This window comes from Opisthocomus hoazin, chromosome W, assembly GCF_030867145.1.
Source record: "Opisthocomus hoazin isolate bOpiHoa1 chromosome W, bOpiHoa1.hap1, whole genome shotgun sequence".
Lineage (NCBI taxonomy): Eukaryota > Metazoa > Chordata > Aves > Opisthocomiformes > Opisthocomidae > Opisthocomus > Opisthocomus hoazin.
The window spans coordinates 293326-310654 of record NC_134453.1 but is presented as its reverse complement, the minus strand read 5'-3'; the positions used below and the strand labels follow the sequence as shown (position 1 = coordinate 310654).

Below are 17329 nucleotides of genomic sequence, written 5' to 3'. Positions count from 1 at the left end.
TGTATCATATCAATAGAAAGAGCTGGAGATGAGGTCTGTCATTTTGGACTAGCTTTACAATTTGCAATGTCATCACAGCTTATTCCACATCATTCATTCTTTCAGAGATGCAAAACATGAATCGCCACTGCTGGTACTCCAGTGGTGGAACAGCAGCACAGGCTCCCCAGGTTCTACTTGTAATGTTATTAAAGGAAACCCATTTAAAATATACAGTCAAACATCCACATGGGCAAACAGTTCCTAACCTTCCCCTGGTGCTCTGTGGCAGGATGGCAGTGTAGATTAATTCTCTCTCCCTATTACTTTCCAATACTATGCTCTTTAAACTCAAAAATAAAAAATTATTTACTGAGCCTTTTATTGTAGAGCATCATGACCTTTACAACACCCACACATGTATTAGATACACTGAAGTTTCTTGAAGAGAAAAAAAAAGAAGAAATTAAGGCACAATGGAGCTGCATGCCTGCAGTTCACCATTAGGTTATGTGAGGTTAAACTGCGGGAGTTATACTGAAAAGCTGCTCCAACAGCAACTGCATACAATTTTCTCTCGCTACGTGGTATAAGGAATGGACTGGGAAACATGCTGCCTGTTTCTAACGGGGTCCTCCATCTTACTTCTCCTTGAAGTGGATAAATACTCAAGGCACAGCATTCGAAACACATCAGCTGCCTTCTGAAGGCGCATCCTCCAGAAACCTGGGGCCCAGCAATCTGTAAAGCAGGTGTACGCATAGGGACTGGCAATGCGTGTCACGGTGCTGCAATGATCTATTCATCCGAGACTGGTCAGTCATAGATTCAAACCCTGAAACTTCGCAGCCTGACTTTTGTCATTTGGAAACTTGAAGAATAATCTCACTTCTATGGCAAGGATCTATCTTCCAATAGGCTAAAAAATGCTGCAGATATTTTGGTTAAAAGTTTCTCAGTTTTCCAGTTTGAGAGAAAATTCTTCTGTACTCCAGACATATCTCCCCATACTGCAGGACCAGGCTGTTTTCTGTACGCACTGATGTTCTCCTTGAGGCTGAGACTGTTATTTAAGATCTAAAGCTGGAACCAGAGTCTGCAGCTGATTCGCAGCAACTGTGCACGGGTTCTCAAAAGTGCAAGCTGTCTTCTTGAATCCGTGGAGGACCAAGTACTCCGATTCATTCACCGCTACCATCGAACACTGCTGAACATGCAGGTGCCATTTCCAAATGTCCTCAGGGTTCTATTTCAAAAGGGAGTGCGCAGGCCAGTTTTCACTGAGCAACAAAGTTCTAAGGATCACAGACACTTTTTGAAATAAGATCAACTTCAGCGTTATGTGCCTAATATTTTCTGGATTTGGACCTATACACTGCAATCCCTTAGGTGTTTTTGAAAAACCACTGGAGATCAGACATTTTTTAAAGCACTTAAAGGTAGAATTACCAGTTTATCTATAGGGACACATACATCTAAAAACCCAATACCTATAGGCCATTCATGTGATTGATTACTTTTGTACAAGAAGAAACATCCTGTAGAAGCTTTATTGACTCCTGTTCCTGAGTGTTTTGTCATTGTTAGTCCGTGTAACAGAATTTAAATCACAACACATTAGTGCTTCAGCCTAAACTACAGTTGTGCCCTGTGAAAAGCTATCTGTACACAGCGCAATTCATTCCTTCTGTGTCTGCTTAAGAATATTTGTTAATATAATAACACAACTGCTAACAGCAAGAAGTAACCTCTAAGTGCTCCTTTAAAAAAATGGGTCCCAGTTTCTGCTTTGCTGATGTCTCTGCTGAGATTAGAATACATATTAATTTCACTTGCTCACAAAACCCATGCTCTGGTTCCCTTATGTGAAAGGCAAACAGCAGACTTTGGCTCAGATTAAAACACTGTCTGTAAAACAGGCAGCTGTTTCTCCCATTCCTCTCAATGGGCCATTAAATGTAGAGCCCAATGAGAACACCGTTTACCCTACTGAGACTTAACGGTTTCATTGCTTGTGATTTTGCAGACATCCAGCCTCCTAGGTGAATCTTTCTTCTGCCATTGAAGTCAAACTGACATAAATAGGACCAAGCTTTCTTTTCCCAGTCTGATTTCTTGGTCTAGACCTTTGTAAAAAGTTGAGTTTAGATGCACTCAGCTTTCACTCGTTTTCAAATAGCCAGGAAGTACTTCCTGACACAGGGTACGTGTGTGTTTCCTGTAACAGCAAGACTGACCTGGGTAGAGCGGCGAGTTACCAGTCTACAAAGAACAGCAATTATTAGCAAAGTCTGTTTAAAAAAAAACTGACATGAAAATTTAGACATAAGCAGACAAACAGTCTGTTAATCATCATTTCCCACCAGTTTTTGACACGTGCACTGGAGCTCTCTCTGTGTCATTGTCAGACTATCTAAATTTTAAACTCTTTACACTGTGACCCAGCAACATCAGGAAGGAACTGCGGATGTTTTTGAGAGGGGCTTGCGTAGACAAGGTATTCCTGCCACCAAGTTCCTACCTCTCAAACAAGACAGACAGGAGGGCAGAACAGAGAGCTCGGCAAGGGTGAAGGAGGACGGGGCAACAAGGAAACAAATAAAAGGCGAAGACTCAGTTCTCTGCTTCCCTTAGTAAGCCAAAGAGCAATCTCCTGAGTACCACGACAGCGCAAGGTTTTAAAACTTGTCAAGATGACTTTCCCCTGAGGTAATCAGTCAAGCATTTTCTACTTTTGGTAGCTATTAATGTATAATTATTCTAATGTATTTGCACGTGTAGCTGAACTCAAGGGCAATGACTGAATTTTAACAGGATCACATGACATTATTATAATTGAAGCTTTGTTCTGTCACATAAAAATGACTGATTTAAACCAGGGTATTGCCAGATTTCCCTATTATCATCAGTTAGACTTCCCACTGATAGAAATTCAGAAATTGTGACTCACACAGTGTTGTAATACATCAGCAATGTAATATGTATATTAACAAACAAAATACGGTCAATAAAGTCCTGAGCAGTGGAAAAGCATCCATTTTAGCTGGGTGTATGTCTATTTACTCCAAATATGATGGCTTGTTATAATATATATAATACTATATATATGTAATGCTCCATGTATGCATTTATTCTGAGATCAATAAAAAGAAAATGAAAAATAGTTTTTGAGTACAGATGTCAAGTCTAGTTGAAAGATGAATGAAAAATATCAAATCCATCAAACCAGAAATACAACCAGAATGTGGCCTGAGTCCTTAATCAATGCTCCATCAATGGGCTCGGAGAACACTTCCTCACAGAGGAAAACATTCTGAGAGATTCACTTGGGCTCACTGCCAGAGGACAAGCATGTCACTGTCTTTTCTTAGAAGGCAACATGGAGCACAGAGCCTTTCATCATATTGTGTTCCAGAGACGTGTGGAGCATAAGCATCCTCGTTCAGATCTATGGTTTCTGCTGTGCTTATTTTGGCCAAGAAGTGTAACCAGTATTTTCTCCAAGTTTTTGATTAATGAATAAGGAGGAAGTTATGACTCAGTCCTGCAAACAACTGCAGGGATGGAACTATGGTCACAGACAGGTGCTCTAAGAATCCCTCTGAGGTCAGACACTTGCAGGATCAAGACCTCCAACTTCCCAGACAAGGATATTATTAATTGTGTCTGCACTGTCACCAGTATTGAACACACCAGGTAAATGCAGCAAGGTGATGTTTTTACACAGGCATGAAATATCAACAGAGTAATTCTCTGAGGTTGTGGGGGTGGGGGAGTGTTGGTTTTCCAATACCCTGTCTTTCCGAGATCAGAAATATCAGGAAGCAGAACACTTGAGAGTGGAAACGGGTGCAAATCTCCTTCCCACAGATGCTGCATGCCACCATCATACTCTGTGTTTCCTGAATGACCAGAAACTGTCTAGAAAGCTAGGGAGCCACTCCTCAGCTCCTACATGACAGACAAGAGAACTTTCAGTAAATTAAGGGTGGCCTGCAAACATACCCACATGCACATGTGCACACATGCAGCAGCTGGAGCAGGTGATGATGCCCAGGTGGGCCTGCTCTATTTACAGCAGAGCATACCAGCCCTCGATTTTTTTATGCAGACTTCTTACATTGTCCCTTGGCTCTGATGAGCAAGCAGCCTCCTAATTGGGGTGTGTTACAGCATTCAGCACACTATTGAGATGCACGGCACCAGAAGAACTGGAAACACCTGGGGTAAGCTCTTGTTCCCCTGTCAGCACTCTGCATTGACAGAAAGCTGTCAGGAGCAGAGCTGTTGGTCAAACCCTCTCCCATCACCACAGACGGGGAAAGGGCTACTGACCTAGGCCCGCTGGCATGCAGTGTTGGCCTGGCAGCATGGTCCCCTGGCTGGGTGGCCAGCTTCATGCTAACTGCCTGGCCCTGACACTCCTGCCCCTGACTGGCCCAATGGTTCCAGCTGCAACGTGACAGAGTGCCTGACACGCCCCATTCCCAAGATCTCCTCCCCACCAAAGCTAGCCAGAACGGCAAGCAGCAACAAGCATCGAGTACAGAATCCCAGGCTCAAGACACGATGCATTGGTGACTGCCATGCGGAGCAGAAAGCGGCTTGCTGCCATCGCCACCGCGAGGTGCGCTGCCTGGCCACGCACGCTGTCTCGCTCTCTCACACACACCTTTTGGCTTAGATGTGGGCAAACTCGGACTGGTTCCTGGTTTGAACAACTGAGACACCAGAGCAGCGAGACTTCCCCAAGAAAACCTCTCCGCTACAGCACAGCCTGTATCAGCAAGACCATTTGCCTCACCTGTGCCACATCTCGTGCCACCTGCCATGGTTGGTAACTCCTGCAAGACTTCTGCTCTGTATACTTTTCTACCTCCACTCTCCTGCGATACTTCAGATTGTGCACAGTAGCACAGCATTGTCATTCACCTTTATTTTGAAATGAGTAGCTTCCCGTTCTCAGTACATTGTAATTGTTTTGTCAAGGTTTTGTTCTCAGTGTTTCGACCCAGGTTTCAGTCATGCTCCATCCTTTCACCTTTCTTTGGCATTTTCTATTTAAAAACTAATTTTTCAAATAATCTTTCATACCTTTAATTTTGCGTAGACTACAATACCATCCTAATTTCTGCAATACTGTTTTGTAGTGGGTCTCCTGAGCCTAAGTTAGCTGAAAACTATTAAAAACTCAAATGCTTCAGAACAACTCTGGAGAACTTTGCCCCATCTAACAGCAGGAATTTAAAATCCAGATGTCTGTCTGACACTGTGCTTCCTTTTCCCTCAATGGAGAGACACAGGCACTTCTCTGGCACAGTTAATCTAACCTATTTCAAATGCTTGTTTTTCAGATGACCTGCACTTTGCTCTAAATTCCATTGAGAAGATCTCCATTAACCATAAAGGGAGCTCAGGATGGCAAGCCTAGATGTTACATGACATTGCAGTCAGACGAGTTTCTGTTCCTAATGTCAGCTAGTCCCCAACAGTTTATCTCCTATTTGGCACCCACTGCTTACCAATACAAAGCAGAACCTAGTCTGAAATGGCTTTTATCATCCTTAGCACTGATGGGACTCTTACACACAGGTATTGGTTTCTGGCACTACCTGTTCTTCAGTGATCTCACAGGGATAAGAAGTCTGACAGTGTTCAGTGTTTGTATCCTCTGTTAGGCACCGCAGGTTGGGTTTTCAGCTGCCACCTCCAATAAGCTTGTTGCAGTCCTCTAGCATGCATAGTTCCCTCCTCTGGCTGCAAATCTCCACATAAGCTACACTTAAGTTTAATGGAGCACAGTATCGTTTTTCAGTTCTGGCCCTGCCGAGGCATTTTGGATTAATCATGACTCTTTAGCAGACAGGTACTGGCCCAGGGCACCTGTCATGTTCCTTCACAAAACAACTCTGTGCTACGCAGAAAAGTCATTTGACTCCTTCGAGTTGAAAATGCTCCAAGGTACTGAAATACCCTCTGTATGTAACGGCTTATTTCAGACAGTAGCTGCTTGGCAACATGCAAACTCCAAACCTCCATCCTGCAATAGGATCAGTGCAAGCACAACAGTACCGTGCCGTGGGGTTAACTGTAGATTCAAGGAAGCTTGCATGGAAAGCAAGGAATTCTATGGAGAATCACACAAGTTGCCCATCTTCAGGCTGATGACATCACTTTGTGAGGACCTTAAAAATGCTAGCTAATTTTGTGGGGGGCAGAAGACAGACATGTTCAGTCATGACGGGTTTTATCTTACATTACAAGATGTGTAAGTGGAAGAAAAAATTACAAGAATAGTAATATAGTAGGATTACAACATGCAAAAATCTGGGAAAGAAAACAGTTTTTCTATAGCAGCCTAAGCAACAACAATGTGGAAAACTTTTACTAAGTGACATCATAAATATATTGATGTTTACGTGGCAGCTGAACCCACAAGGTCATAGGCACATAGAAGGGAAGATGTTCTCCAGTGACCCGTGGTGCACTCAGTGTCCAAGACTCACAATGCGCAGATACCAATACACAGAAGGGTTGTAAGAGAATCCAGGCAGATGGCTTAGTTCGTCTTCAAAACCTTGCCCCGGTGTTAAACCTCAGGTACCAAGACCACAGAATCAGCTCCTTTCTTTGTCACTGGCACCAGCATCAAGATGGCCTCCAAACAACATCCCAAGGCAAAAGACTGAAGGTACGCCCACACCAGGTCATCGGTGCCTATCACTACTACACACCCCAGGGAGGAGTTTTCACAAGATGGGACAGTGCAACTCAGTGCTCTGAAGAAATGAAGTCTCTAGGTTCTCTTGCTTTCTTGGGTACTGTTTTCTTTACAGTCGATGAGTTTGGTAGATTTTTGCTTTTCATAGATGTTGCTTTCCTCTGTTTTTGATGAGTGGTTCGGAGCGATTTCAGCCCCAGCATCTCACAGTACTTATTGCACTGGTGGAGGGCTCTGAACTGCTCAATGAAGGAAATCGAGCAGTTGCCTTTAAAACCTTTGTATCTGTAGCAACAAAGAAAAAAAAAAGAGCCAAATAGGATTTCAAGATTCATTTTCAGCACAGTGAGGCAGAGTATGACTGTTGACTCGTAAGCAACTTGAAAACATTAAGCAAGTCTCTTCCACCCATGCTGTTTTGAGAAGCACTAGCTCCGTCACAGAAAATCAAACTGAGCCATTGAGAGGTGAAGGAAACCAGGCAGTAAGCAGTGACAGAAGAGGGAAAAGGGTTAAAGAGGCATAGTTCTGTTGTCTGTGTCCCAGCTACTATTTTTCATTTCATTTACTTGAAATATAATTGTCTGCTGGCTAACTTTGTCTCCGCAATATACAAACAAAATCCATTCTACATCGTTCTCTATAAACAGTTCTTCTGACTCCTGGGAAAAGACAAGGTTGCCGCACAAGGTATTGTCAGAAGCAGAAGCTGTTTTCATCCACACATGTACGTAACTTCTTGCCACGCTCCTCCCTGCCCCAGGCCCGACTACAAGATCTCAAGGAGCCGAGCCTCTTGGGGAAGACGGATGTAAGGAACGTTCCTGAGGAAGGCAGTCCCATCCAGCCTTCACAGTCCCCAGGCCACCACCACATCTCCCACTGCTACCTCTGCCATCTTCAGTGGGCTAGCAAAGCCAGGCAGCAGGCAGAGTGTGTACATCCTCTTCTCCTCATCCTGCCACGGGTTGCTGACATTCCTTCTGGTGCTTGCTTTCTAAGCTGCATTAGATTTTCTTAAAACCTGCACCTGCTTTTTAAAGGAGTAATTTTTGATCATATTACCAGGATGGAGATGGGAGAAGAAAGGCCAGGCTTCTCCTCTCCTTTTTCGGTAACCTTAATACGTGCGGGTTCTACCCTATTCCCTCGGTTCACTGGACATACAACGTCCTCAGATGTGAACTATGACTGCACAAAAAACCAAATAAACAACATTTAGCACTGAAATTAACACAACACGCTCATTGTACAGCATTCTGGAGAACTTCTTTGCTCAGGCACCTTGCACAGTGCTGCACAAAACATCGTTGCTCTGAGAAGGTCAAACTCCTTCTGACAGATAAGCATCTTTATTGCAACATAGTTTGCAAATCTTCTTCTACGAAAGAATGGTGCCAGTAGTGAAAAAATAATAAAATACCTTGCAAAAAAAGGGGACAGTATTTGCCTCCATTTACATCTAACTGTCCTATTTTGCATCTCTAGTGTTCCTCTACAGAGAGGAAATAGAGCAGTGGAAATCTCAGGCTGACTGCCTTCCTAGCACTAGTAGTTCCACCCTAGGAGAAAAGAAATCTCTTTGGTGGGTAATGTAAATCTGACAGTGTCTCTAGTGTATCTAAAAGGTAATATTTATTGCTCATTCCAGCACATGCCAAAATGGTAATCTGTCTTGGCAGGCCTCCTTACAGACAAAAAAAGTCATCTATACATTTTCTGCTGCTTTTAAACACTGTCACAATTGCCCACCCACGGAGGACTGATCCTGAATGATTTCAGACAAGCTATTACAGCCACGATGATGAAGACTTCACAGACAATTGTAAGGTGAACAGCAGATCTTAATCTTTTAAGGAATTAAATTATTGCTGGTGGTTAACTTCAATACGAAAAACTACTTGGCAGTTCAATTTTCTCATCATAAGTATTTAGCAGTTCTTTTTGTCTTCTCATACCAGTACTTTATTTTCAAATTCTTCTTTGAAGTCAGAGTTTTTGAATGTTAAATATGTATTTCAATGAAATAGAGCTCCACAGGTATTTTAGTATTATTTGTCATGTGAAGCTGTTCGTACCAGACAAGGTTACCCTCTACGTTAAAGAGGCAGTAAGCCTGCCCTGCTCTAGAGAAACTACTCAGCTAGCTTGCTATAGAGACAGATGAACCTCAAAGGGTTAAGAATTTTTTCTTTCCTCTCCACGTAAGTTATGTGCTTGCTTACCCAAAGGAAGTTTAAGAGGGAAGTGCCACTGTTACTTCAGGACTATACTCTGGGGCTCAGCCAGAGAATGAACTGCTCTCGCTCCTTTGGAGAAATAATAGACTTGAGACTTTATACTTGAGTTCCTCTGCTAAAGTATGCTCCAGACACAGCAGCAGAACGTAAGTTCCACAGGCAAACATGCTGTCCTCAGCAAGAAAATCTCTTAATGGCAAGCATTGGTCCTGACTCCAGAAACTAGTTAAAGCAGAGCAATGCACTGCCAGCAAAGAGCAATAACTTCGACAGAAATATTTTCATTAATTTATCATGAAGATTCAATTAACCATTGGGTCTTTCCAGTGAGTGCCAGTGGCAACACCAGCTGTTGTTCCAGCACATTCCACTGTCACAGAGTGTCACCGCTGGATGCTGCAGCAGTGCGTGTCACACAGATGCAGCTGCCGATGTCTGCGGAGATAACGGGGCTCCGTGCAGATGGCCTTTGGGTAGCGTCTGCCTGCTCCACTTCTGCTGCAAGACTGATTCAGAGGCTTCATTTCTCCTGCACTTTGTGGAGGTGTGTTCTGGCAGAAAAATTACTGATAAGAAGCCTCCAGGGCTATCAATTAGGTGAGACGTTTCACTGCACTGAATGCTGGCTGAAAAATGACCATGCACGCTTTCTCTTGCTCTCGCTTTCTTTTTTTTCCTAGGTAGCCATTTTGTTGCAGCTAAAGACAATTTCTTCGTATCTTTTTCTCATGCTATGAAATTCTGATAGTAATACTAATTTCTTTGCGGAAATAATCTTGGAAAGAAAAAGTTGGGCTAAAAAACCCCAATTTTCTCATGAAGTAAATAGAAGTCTGGCTAAATGGATTTCCTATCTGTGTTTGGTATCTGTCACTGCCTGTATGTCTTTGAGGAAACATTAAAACAAAGAGCAGAAACAGCAGCATTTGTTCAGATGATACTGTAATGCTCTGCTAACTTTGCTGTAGAATTCAACAAATGCCAGAAATATTTGCAGTAAAAGCAAGAGTGCAAGTATCTTGTGAACAAGAGACAGAACATTTATATTAAAAAAAAATGTGATCTATTGTACTAGCTTTGCTCCTAAATCAAGCTACCCTCATTTCCCTTCTCTTAACGTAATAGCTTTGCATTTGATCTTGTGGCTACAGATGTGGCCTAGGTAACACTCCTGGTCCATTCGGAAGCTGAGAGGCATGAACAGCACAGTTTGGCTCTGCAGTGTGCAGACAGCCCCAAGACTTACAGCGGGCCACAGAAAACCTGATCCACAGATGTGAGACCGAAGTTTTGCACCTGAGTTCTCCCAGCTGTTTGCTGTTTGTCAGTCAGTGTTCCCACAGGGCCTCCCTTGTGTGCTTCCAGACTGTATCATCTGTACTGGACAGACCTAACGACCATAGCTCTGCTGTAGTTTGGCAGGACCTGTGAACTTAATTCAACCCATTCTGTGGTGCTATAGCTTGCGGTACATGTAACTGGGGGAAGCTGTCCATTAGTGAATGGCTTCTAAACCGTACAGTCCGTATTGTGCTCACACATTTTGTGTTCAGTAACACCAAACCAGTGACCATTCCAAGCCTTGGAAAATATGAATCTGTTATTTAGCACAGCATACTCTATTAATTCACTGACTAGATGACTGATAAATAAAACCCGGACAGATCTCCGTCTCCCAAACTTAGCAGGCAGGGGTTGGCCCAAACCAAATCTTCCTTAATGCTCAAAGGGTAACGTTGGATTTGTCCCCAGGTTTAAACTCCCCAATGCCTCTCATTGCCATGCTGAATAAAACTGAATTTGTCAATGCCCTGAACCAGACTGACTTTCAGATAAACATCTGGCAAACACCACTGCCGTCAATCATCATGACCGTGGGTCACTCTGTTCCTGATTCCTTCAGCTTTGTGTTTACCGTTCTTGGATAAACACCTGGGCACTAAACCGACTCCCTCCTTGCACTCAGAAGCCAGTCGCTGTGCTGCAGTACTTCGGTTCACGTGCGCCCAAGAGCCTGCTGCATCGCTCGCTTCCAGGTCTGCCTGCCTGCCTGCCTCTGGTGCGCTCCAGCGGCTGCAGCCCAGAGCCTGTCCCGGCTTCTCAGCCTCCAGTCAGGCTTCGCCCTCTGCTGACAGCAACTGCCTGGCAGCTGCTCCAGCGCCGGCAGGGAGCGAGCCCCCCCGCTTCGGGCCCCTCTGGATCCCAGGTCACCGGGACAACGGGCACGGCAAGGTAAAAGGATCGGAATGACTTGGGAGACTGTGAAGTGCTGAAAACATCAATCTCTGCACAGCCTCTACAGGAAGGAGGGGAAAGATACAGAGACAGCATACATGGATACTCATCCAGAAACATTTGTTCAAACGTGGAGTGTGAGTCGGGACCCAAAAAAGAAATCATTAACAGCAATGAGCAATGCTGAATATAGGTACAAAATTTTAGTATGTGCTGTTTGTTGTGCTTGGTTTACAAGAAACACCAGGGGATAAATAATGTCCATGAATAATTCATGACAGCTGCCATATTGGCTTTTGCAAATTCATCAATAACAGTTTGTACTACGACATTAAATTATTTGAAAGCTTGATTACCCTATAAGCATGGCGGGGGTGGGTGGAGGAGAAGGATTTTTTTTTTTTCATATTGTTTTTCCCCTGATCATAAGTTTAGTTTTAGAATGAAATTAGAATTGTATTTAATTTACATTCCAACCAGGAACAACATGCATGTTTTTCCGTTCATCAGGGATCACAGAAGCATTTCCCAAGGATATTTTTGGTTTGCCTTGATGTGACTGGCCCAGGCTTAAGAGCACTGGAGGCAGAGGACCTGCTGGTGGTCACTAGGGTCATCACCTCCGCAAAGAGTGCTTGAGGAAACGACGGGAATTTCTTTAGGCAATTACACCAGAAAAATCAGCTTTGTATCTTCTCTAATAAACGCAGTTAAAATCATAACTGTATCATACTATATTTTTTCAGTTAAGTAGGACTATGTAGGTTCTCCCCAACATGTCAGATACAATCTCTCACTGGCATGGCTGCACACTACCAAAAGCGGCAACAGCCAGTAACAGAGATGAATTCTGCGTACTTGTTTGTTTTCCCCACCCAGGCTCATGAAATCAAAAATCAAACTGCAGATATTAAGGCACAGATGTGTCCTTTCTGGGAAAGAAGCATGAAAGAAAAATACAGTACCAAGAAAAATCTCCTGTCTTACAACAATACCATTAGCTAAATGACACAAAAAAATGATAGTCAACGTTCTTAAGAGGTTGCTCACGAAGGGAAATAATATTCCCTTACATATGACTGAGGTGATCCTTAACTACAGCCTGCATTGCACATTCATTTTCTCACTTCACCTTCCTCTTCCCTAGTCCAACATGTGTTTTTATATGAGAAATTTTCCACAGTGAGCTGGACAACATCATCCATTCAAGCATTCCTATAAATCTTCTAACTCCAGAGAACAGTGTTGCCTCAATAAAATTTTTATGACTTCTTCATTTTATTACATGATGATGATGCAACTTCATTTCAACTGATTTCACTTTGGATCCACAGCTAAAAGAGCAAACCAATCTAAGTTCTGAATAGATGCCAGCCTGCAAATATTAATGATTTTCCCAGAATACTCTGGACCCAAATTTTTAATAAATTACAAGATATTTTGAGGTTTTTTTCCTGTACCATGGGTATATAGACAAGCTCCAGTTTAGTATAAAAACTGAATACGTGTGTTTGGATCTGCTTTTTTCTAGCACTTTCTCAAAATAGAATATGCATTTAAAGCATTGGTCACAGGCATTTACCCTCATCCCCTTTTCGTTTCCAGCAGCCAGCTGATTTGAATGACTGCCTACACTGCTTATTTCTATCAATCAGCTTGTGGTATAACTAGAAGCTTTAATTAACAGAAACTTCAGAAAAGTGGAAAAAAGTTAGAGCATTAAAGGCCTGTATCTTTACACACATGCTTAAGTCTTCCAAAATGACCAGAAGCCATTGCAAAACTACTATGAAACAGCCCTCTTCAAAGATTAGGGACAGGTCTTTTGTTCTAGCTCTGAATTACTGCTTTTGAGAGAGAAGGGAGAGAGATACCATCAAATCCCTTAACCTTTCCTTTTTTATCAGATGAGTGGCCTATACAAGGCTAAACAGACATCTTCCCTCCGCCCATGCAGCTGACAAGAACACAAGCTCAAGAAAAGCTTACAGTCACTGCCTGCTACAGGAAGAAAAACTAACTCAGGGAGTTCTAAATTGATAAAAGAGTCTTTATAAAAGCTTGTATCGTAAATACATATTCTAAAGCTTTGGCACTTTTGCTGGCTGCAAGAGGGATTTCAACTGTGTTCCCCCATGCAGTCCCTGCAACTTCCTTGCAAAAGGGGCAATACAAACTGTGGCCCCTTTCAGGGCATCTCCTTCCCTAGTTCCCGCAGTACCACGACAGACATCCTCTTTTGTTCCCGTGGAAGAGTAGGAGGGGAGAAGGGTCACCTTGGCTGCTGGCAGCAGGATCTAGTAATAGGACTAAGCAGGTATAAGCGCTTGTATTTGCAGTTGCTGGGGCAGGTGCCAATGAGTGCAACCCAGCTGGAGCTCTGGCTCCAACCGCATGCTGGGGTTTGAGGTATTTCCTCCACGGGCAGAAGCTCTGGACAGCACAAACACCAGGTCTTTCATTGTACCCCAGGCTGGAGGCAGTGTTGGCCCTGCATTTTCGGCATTACCTTCCTCCAGCTGATGTACCACCAAGTAAAGTGCCTTACTTGCTTGTACGTCACCAGAAACCTTGATTTCACTCTTCAAATGCCCTTTCAACAAGCCTGTTTTAAGGGAAGCATGAAGGAAAAGCAAAGCCCACTCTACAGTGTAGCCCCATCCTTTTAGAACAAAACAAACGAGTTTCACTTAGAGGCAGGTTCCCACAAATAGGAACAAAAAGAAGTTAAAATGAGCCAGATGAGGACTGTTTTCCTCCAAAGTTGAAGTAAGAAAAAATTTCCAGTGCACCCTCTCCCAACATATTTACACTGTGAAGAGACCGAGCTATAAAGCAAAACCATACTGTTGAGAAATCATTTTTCACTCACCCTTTGGCCAGTGTTGCTATGCCAACGTCAGTTAACTTCATTCCTACACCTAGAAGGCATCAAGGAAACACAGAGCTTATGTTACACTACAATTTCTAAGAAAATCTTCAGAGTCAAGAGCTCAAGAGAGTTATATATAGAGGCATTAAATATTATTCATTGATTCATGTTTTTAACTTTAATTATTTGCCACCATTTTTTCAAAACACTTTAAAGTACTCCAATTAAAAATAGGACGTTTGTGCTCTGTATCACCAGCAATTTCTAGAAGCCAGTCTCATACCCGTAGTTTACAGACAGCAAGGTGATAAACAGAGCATAACTTCCTTCCTGTGCTAGACGGTCAGTGGGGGGAACTAGGGGTTACACTTTGATGACTGCATTTAAGAAACATACAAAATCTTTGCTTATGCACCTGCCCCAAGATGTGTATATTTATTTGTGGGTTTTGTGGTTTTGATGCTTTGTAAACTTGGACTACAACGTTTATCAGTAGGAACCGCATATTTGCTTTGCTAATCAAATAGCAATAGGTCAGTCAACCTTATTTTCACTTTTTGGGCGAGAGATCCAAAATCCCTTTCTTATTCAGTATTTCCAAACACCTGGGGTTTTTAACCTGTCCCTTTGTTGACTTGTTTATAGGCAAAATCCAGTACTGTAGTGTGCAATTTTTTTTGTACAGGAGAATGATGGTCTCAAGACCAGTTTCCTTGGAGAATACCCTCAGAAATCTCAACTGGTACGCCTGAAAAATGCAGCCTAGATACTCAAATGAGAAGATGATCAGAAAGGAAGGATGTTTCTCTTCAACAGCAGCAGGTAGATTGTCCCTTGTGGTAGCAATCATTATAGGGGCTCAGGTACCATTTCCACTGCTGTGCTTCCCTCAGGCTAGGATTTCGTTCTTTCTTCTCCCTTTAAATTACTCCAAGGGTCTTGTTTAGATGTCTGGTTGCTAATATCTCCTGCCTTCTTTTGTTAAAGAATATGGGCTGTTTTCTACGATTCCACCTTTCTTTGGTTTTCCTTAACAAGGGTCTGTCTTTCTCAGTTTCAAATACATCTGTGCATGCCGTGCTGGGTAGAGGCCCAGCATTTCAGCAGTCAGGAGGAGTCACAGGCATAGGAGCATAAGGGCAGCATTTAGTAAATGCATGGAGGACACTTCTTCACCGTTCTGCTTTTTTGAAGAAACATGTTTCTTCAAACCTAGCCAGGACCTGAATGTGGAGCATTCCACTGTTCAGAGGTTGTTGGTAAGTATTTAAATACAAGAAAAAGTGAAGGACTAGGATGTTACTACCAAACGAAGGCATTAACTCACAAGACATTTCATTAACCTCTGGGAGGTGAGACAGTAAGCCAGACTTGACTCATACTGAGTGTCCTGATTTACTAAGGGGACATGTGGAAGAACAGCTCTCCCGTTAAGAGTTCAAGATGCAGGGTTTTTTTGCCCCAGACGGTCCTCTTACAAGAACATAAGGTAGGTAAAAACTCCCTTTCTCTGCTGGTTAGATAAAAGTCATGATACCGCATAGGCTAATACATGTTTGCCCCTGCTGCCACAGTAGGCAATTAATTAATGTCTTTCTGTTCCCTGGGGTAATGCACACACAATTAAACACAGTGCACTTACAAGAGGCTAGAAAATAAAATACCCTAACTCTCTCTCCTGTCTTTTATTCCGATGTGCATAAGATGCTGTATAAAACAGGTATGGGGCCAAGGGTACTCTCCGCATCTGGAGAAGACTCTGCCCATTACAAGGTGATGGAAGGAGCGCACTCAGCACTGCCAATAGGACACAGAAAGACAAGAATAACACTGCTCAGAAATAAGTGTCTAGAAGTTCTGCAGTTACAGGGATTGACTGCGAGTGGTCACCAGCCTGTATCATGGGAAAGCCATTTTATCGCCCCTACTCAGACAACTCACCTTGCAGGTCAGTGACAAGCAAGCTCCCATTGGTCTTCTCGTACACCCAGTGCTGGAAGGTGCAACACTTCTGGCCAGCCTCCGAGTCTCTTCTCAAGAAATTTACTTCCTTGCCATCCCTGACAGAGTATTTCACAAATTCCCCAATCAGCTCCTCCTCCACTGTCGCATAGGGGATGTTATTAGCAGGGCGATGAACAAGAAAAATAGGAATGATCCTGAAATCAAGGGATAAAAACTAATAAAAATCCAGAGAGTTCTGTCAATGAAGGAGTAAGAAACAGACGAAGTGGCCAGTGATCTCAGAGAGTGAATGAACAGCTACCAAGTCTAAGCCAAGCCAGGAGATACTTCGATAAGATTCGGATTTCCAGTTAGCTCTAGAAGATAATTGCATTATCCCCTATGTGCTTACTTCTTTGTATTATTTACTCAGATGTAAACTTTTTTCAAAGCATACTTTCTAATGTTGTCCTACTGCATCCCAGAACCTAAACTCTGCACAATAAAGGGTGCATGCTTATTTTGGAGTATCACTGCTTTAGCTGCTCAGTCTGACTGATACATGATTCTGTCTTTCTGAGGCGTTAAGCACCTGCAAATTTGACCTGCTCCAGAAAGTGCCTTGCCCAAGACCAGCGTAAGTGGAGGATTTCTCAGACTAGACTTCTAAAACCTGATACACCCAAAATTAGCAAACACTTTTGATAACGAAAATACAAAGCAATTACTTTACAAAAAAGTAACAGGCAACAAGAAAGACCCTGGAAAGACCATCAGATTCTCACGACGAGTTGGCCCAAGTGAAAATGTAGAATCTGAAGATTCTCGGGCTTTGGCAAAATTTGGATCCAGGTCAAAAAACTTCAGCTAGTTCTGTATGAAGTTTCCAGGAAACTGCAAACTTCACAAAATTTGTCTCATTTTATTCATTTAGAAATTGAGCTAGTTGAACCAGAAAGACTTACAAAGTTTTGTAGGAATACAGGCTAGGTCCATTTATGTCGAAAGACACACCATGCCAAAAACTCACATTCAATATCAAACAAAGTTTTGCTTGGGGGGGGGTTTCATGGTCTTTCCAGAGAGAAAGACTGAATTGTGAAGTGATAATGACAATAGTCTGGAAGGAAGTATCTGTCTCACTGGCAACATGAACTCCTTGGTTACCAAAGTTCCTGCTGTCTGGAAAGCAGTATTCTACCCCACAGACATTCTTCTGTTTGTACTTACCCCGGAAAAACTCATCATTCTTGTTAGGCAGCATTCTGATACTACAGTATAGACCTCCAAAATTAAAAACTCAGACTAAGCAAAAAAGGCATCAGTGTATATTAGACT

General features: G+C 42.8%; 1 protein-coding gene across 8 annotated transcripts in view; it reads right to left on the bottom strand.

Annotated features, from left to right (window-relative positions):
- LOC142365665 (alpha-protein kinase 2-like) overlaps positions 1-17329 on the bottom strand; it is an 88545-nt gene that overhangs the window by 36169 nt on the left and 35047 nt on the right. For 3 of the 8 annotated variants that reach the window (XM_075446686.1, XM_075446692.1, XM_075446687.1), the window contains 3 exons: positions 15989-16206; positions 14048-14096; positions 279-6985 (listed from right to left, as the gene is read on the bottom strand). In XM_075446686.1, the coding sequence (XP_075302801.1) occupies positions 6751-6985; positions 14048-14096; positions 15989-16206 (502 nt within the window). In that variant the 3' untranslated portion in view covers positions 279-6750. Of the gene's footprint in view, positions 1-278; positions 6986-14043; positions 14097-15988; positions 16207-17329 lie in introns of those variants that run through there. The other 5 variants (XR_012766535.1, XM_075446688.1, XM_075446690.1 and 2 more) reach the window with 3 other exon arrangements.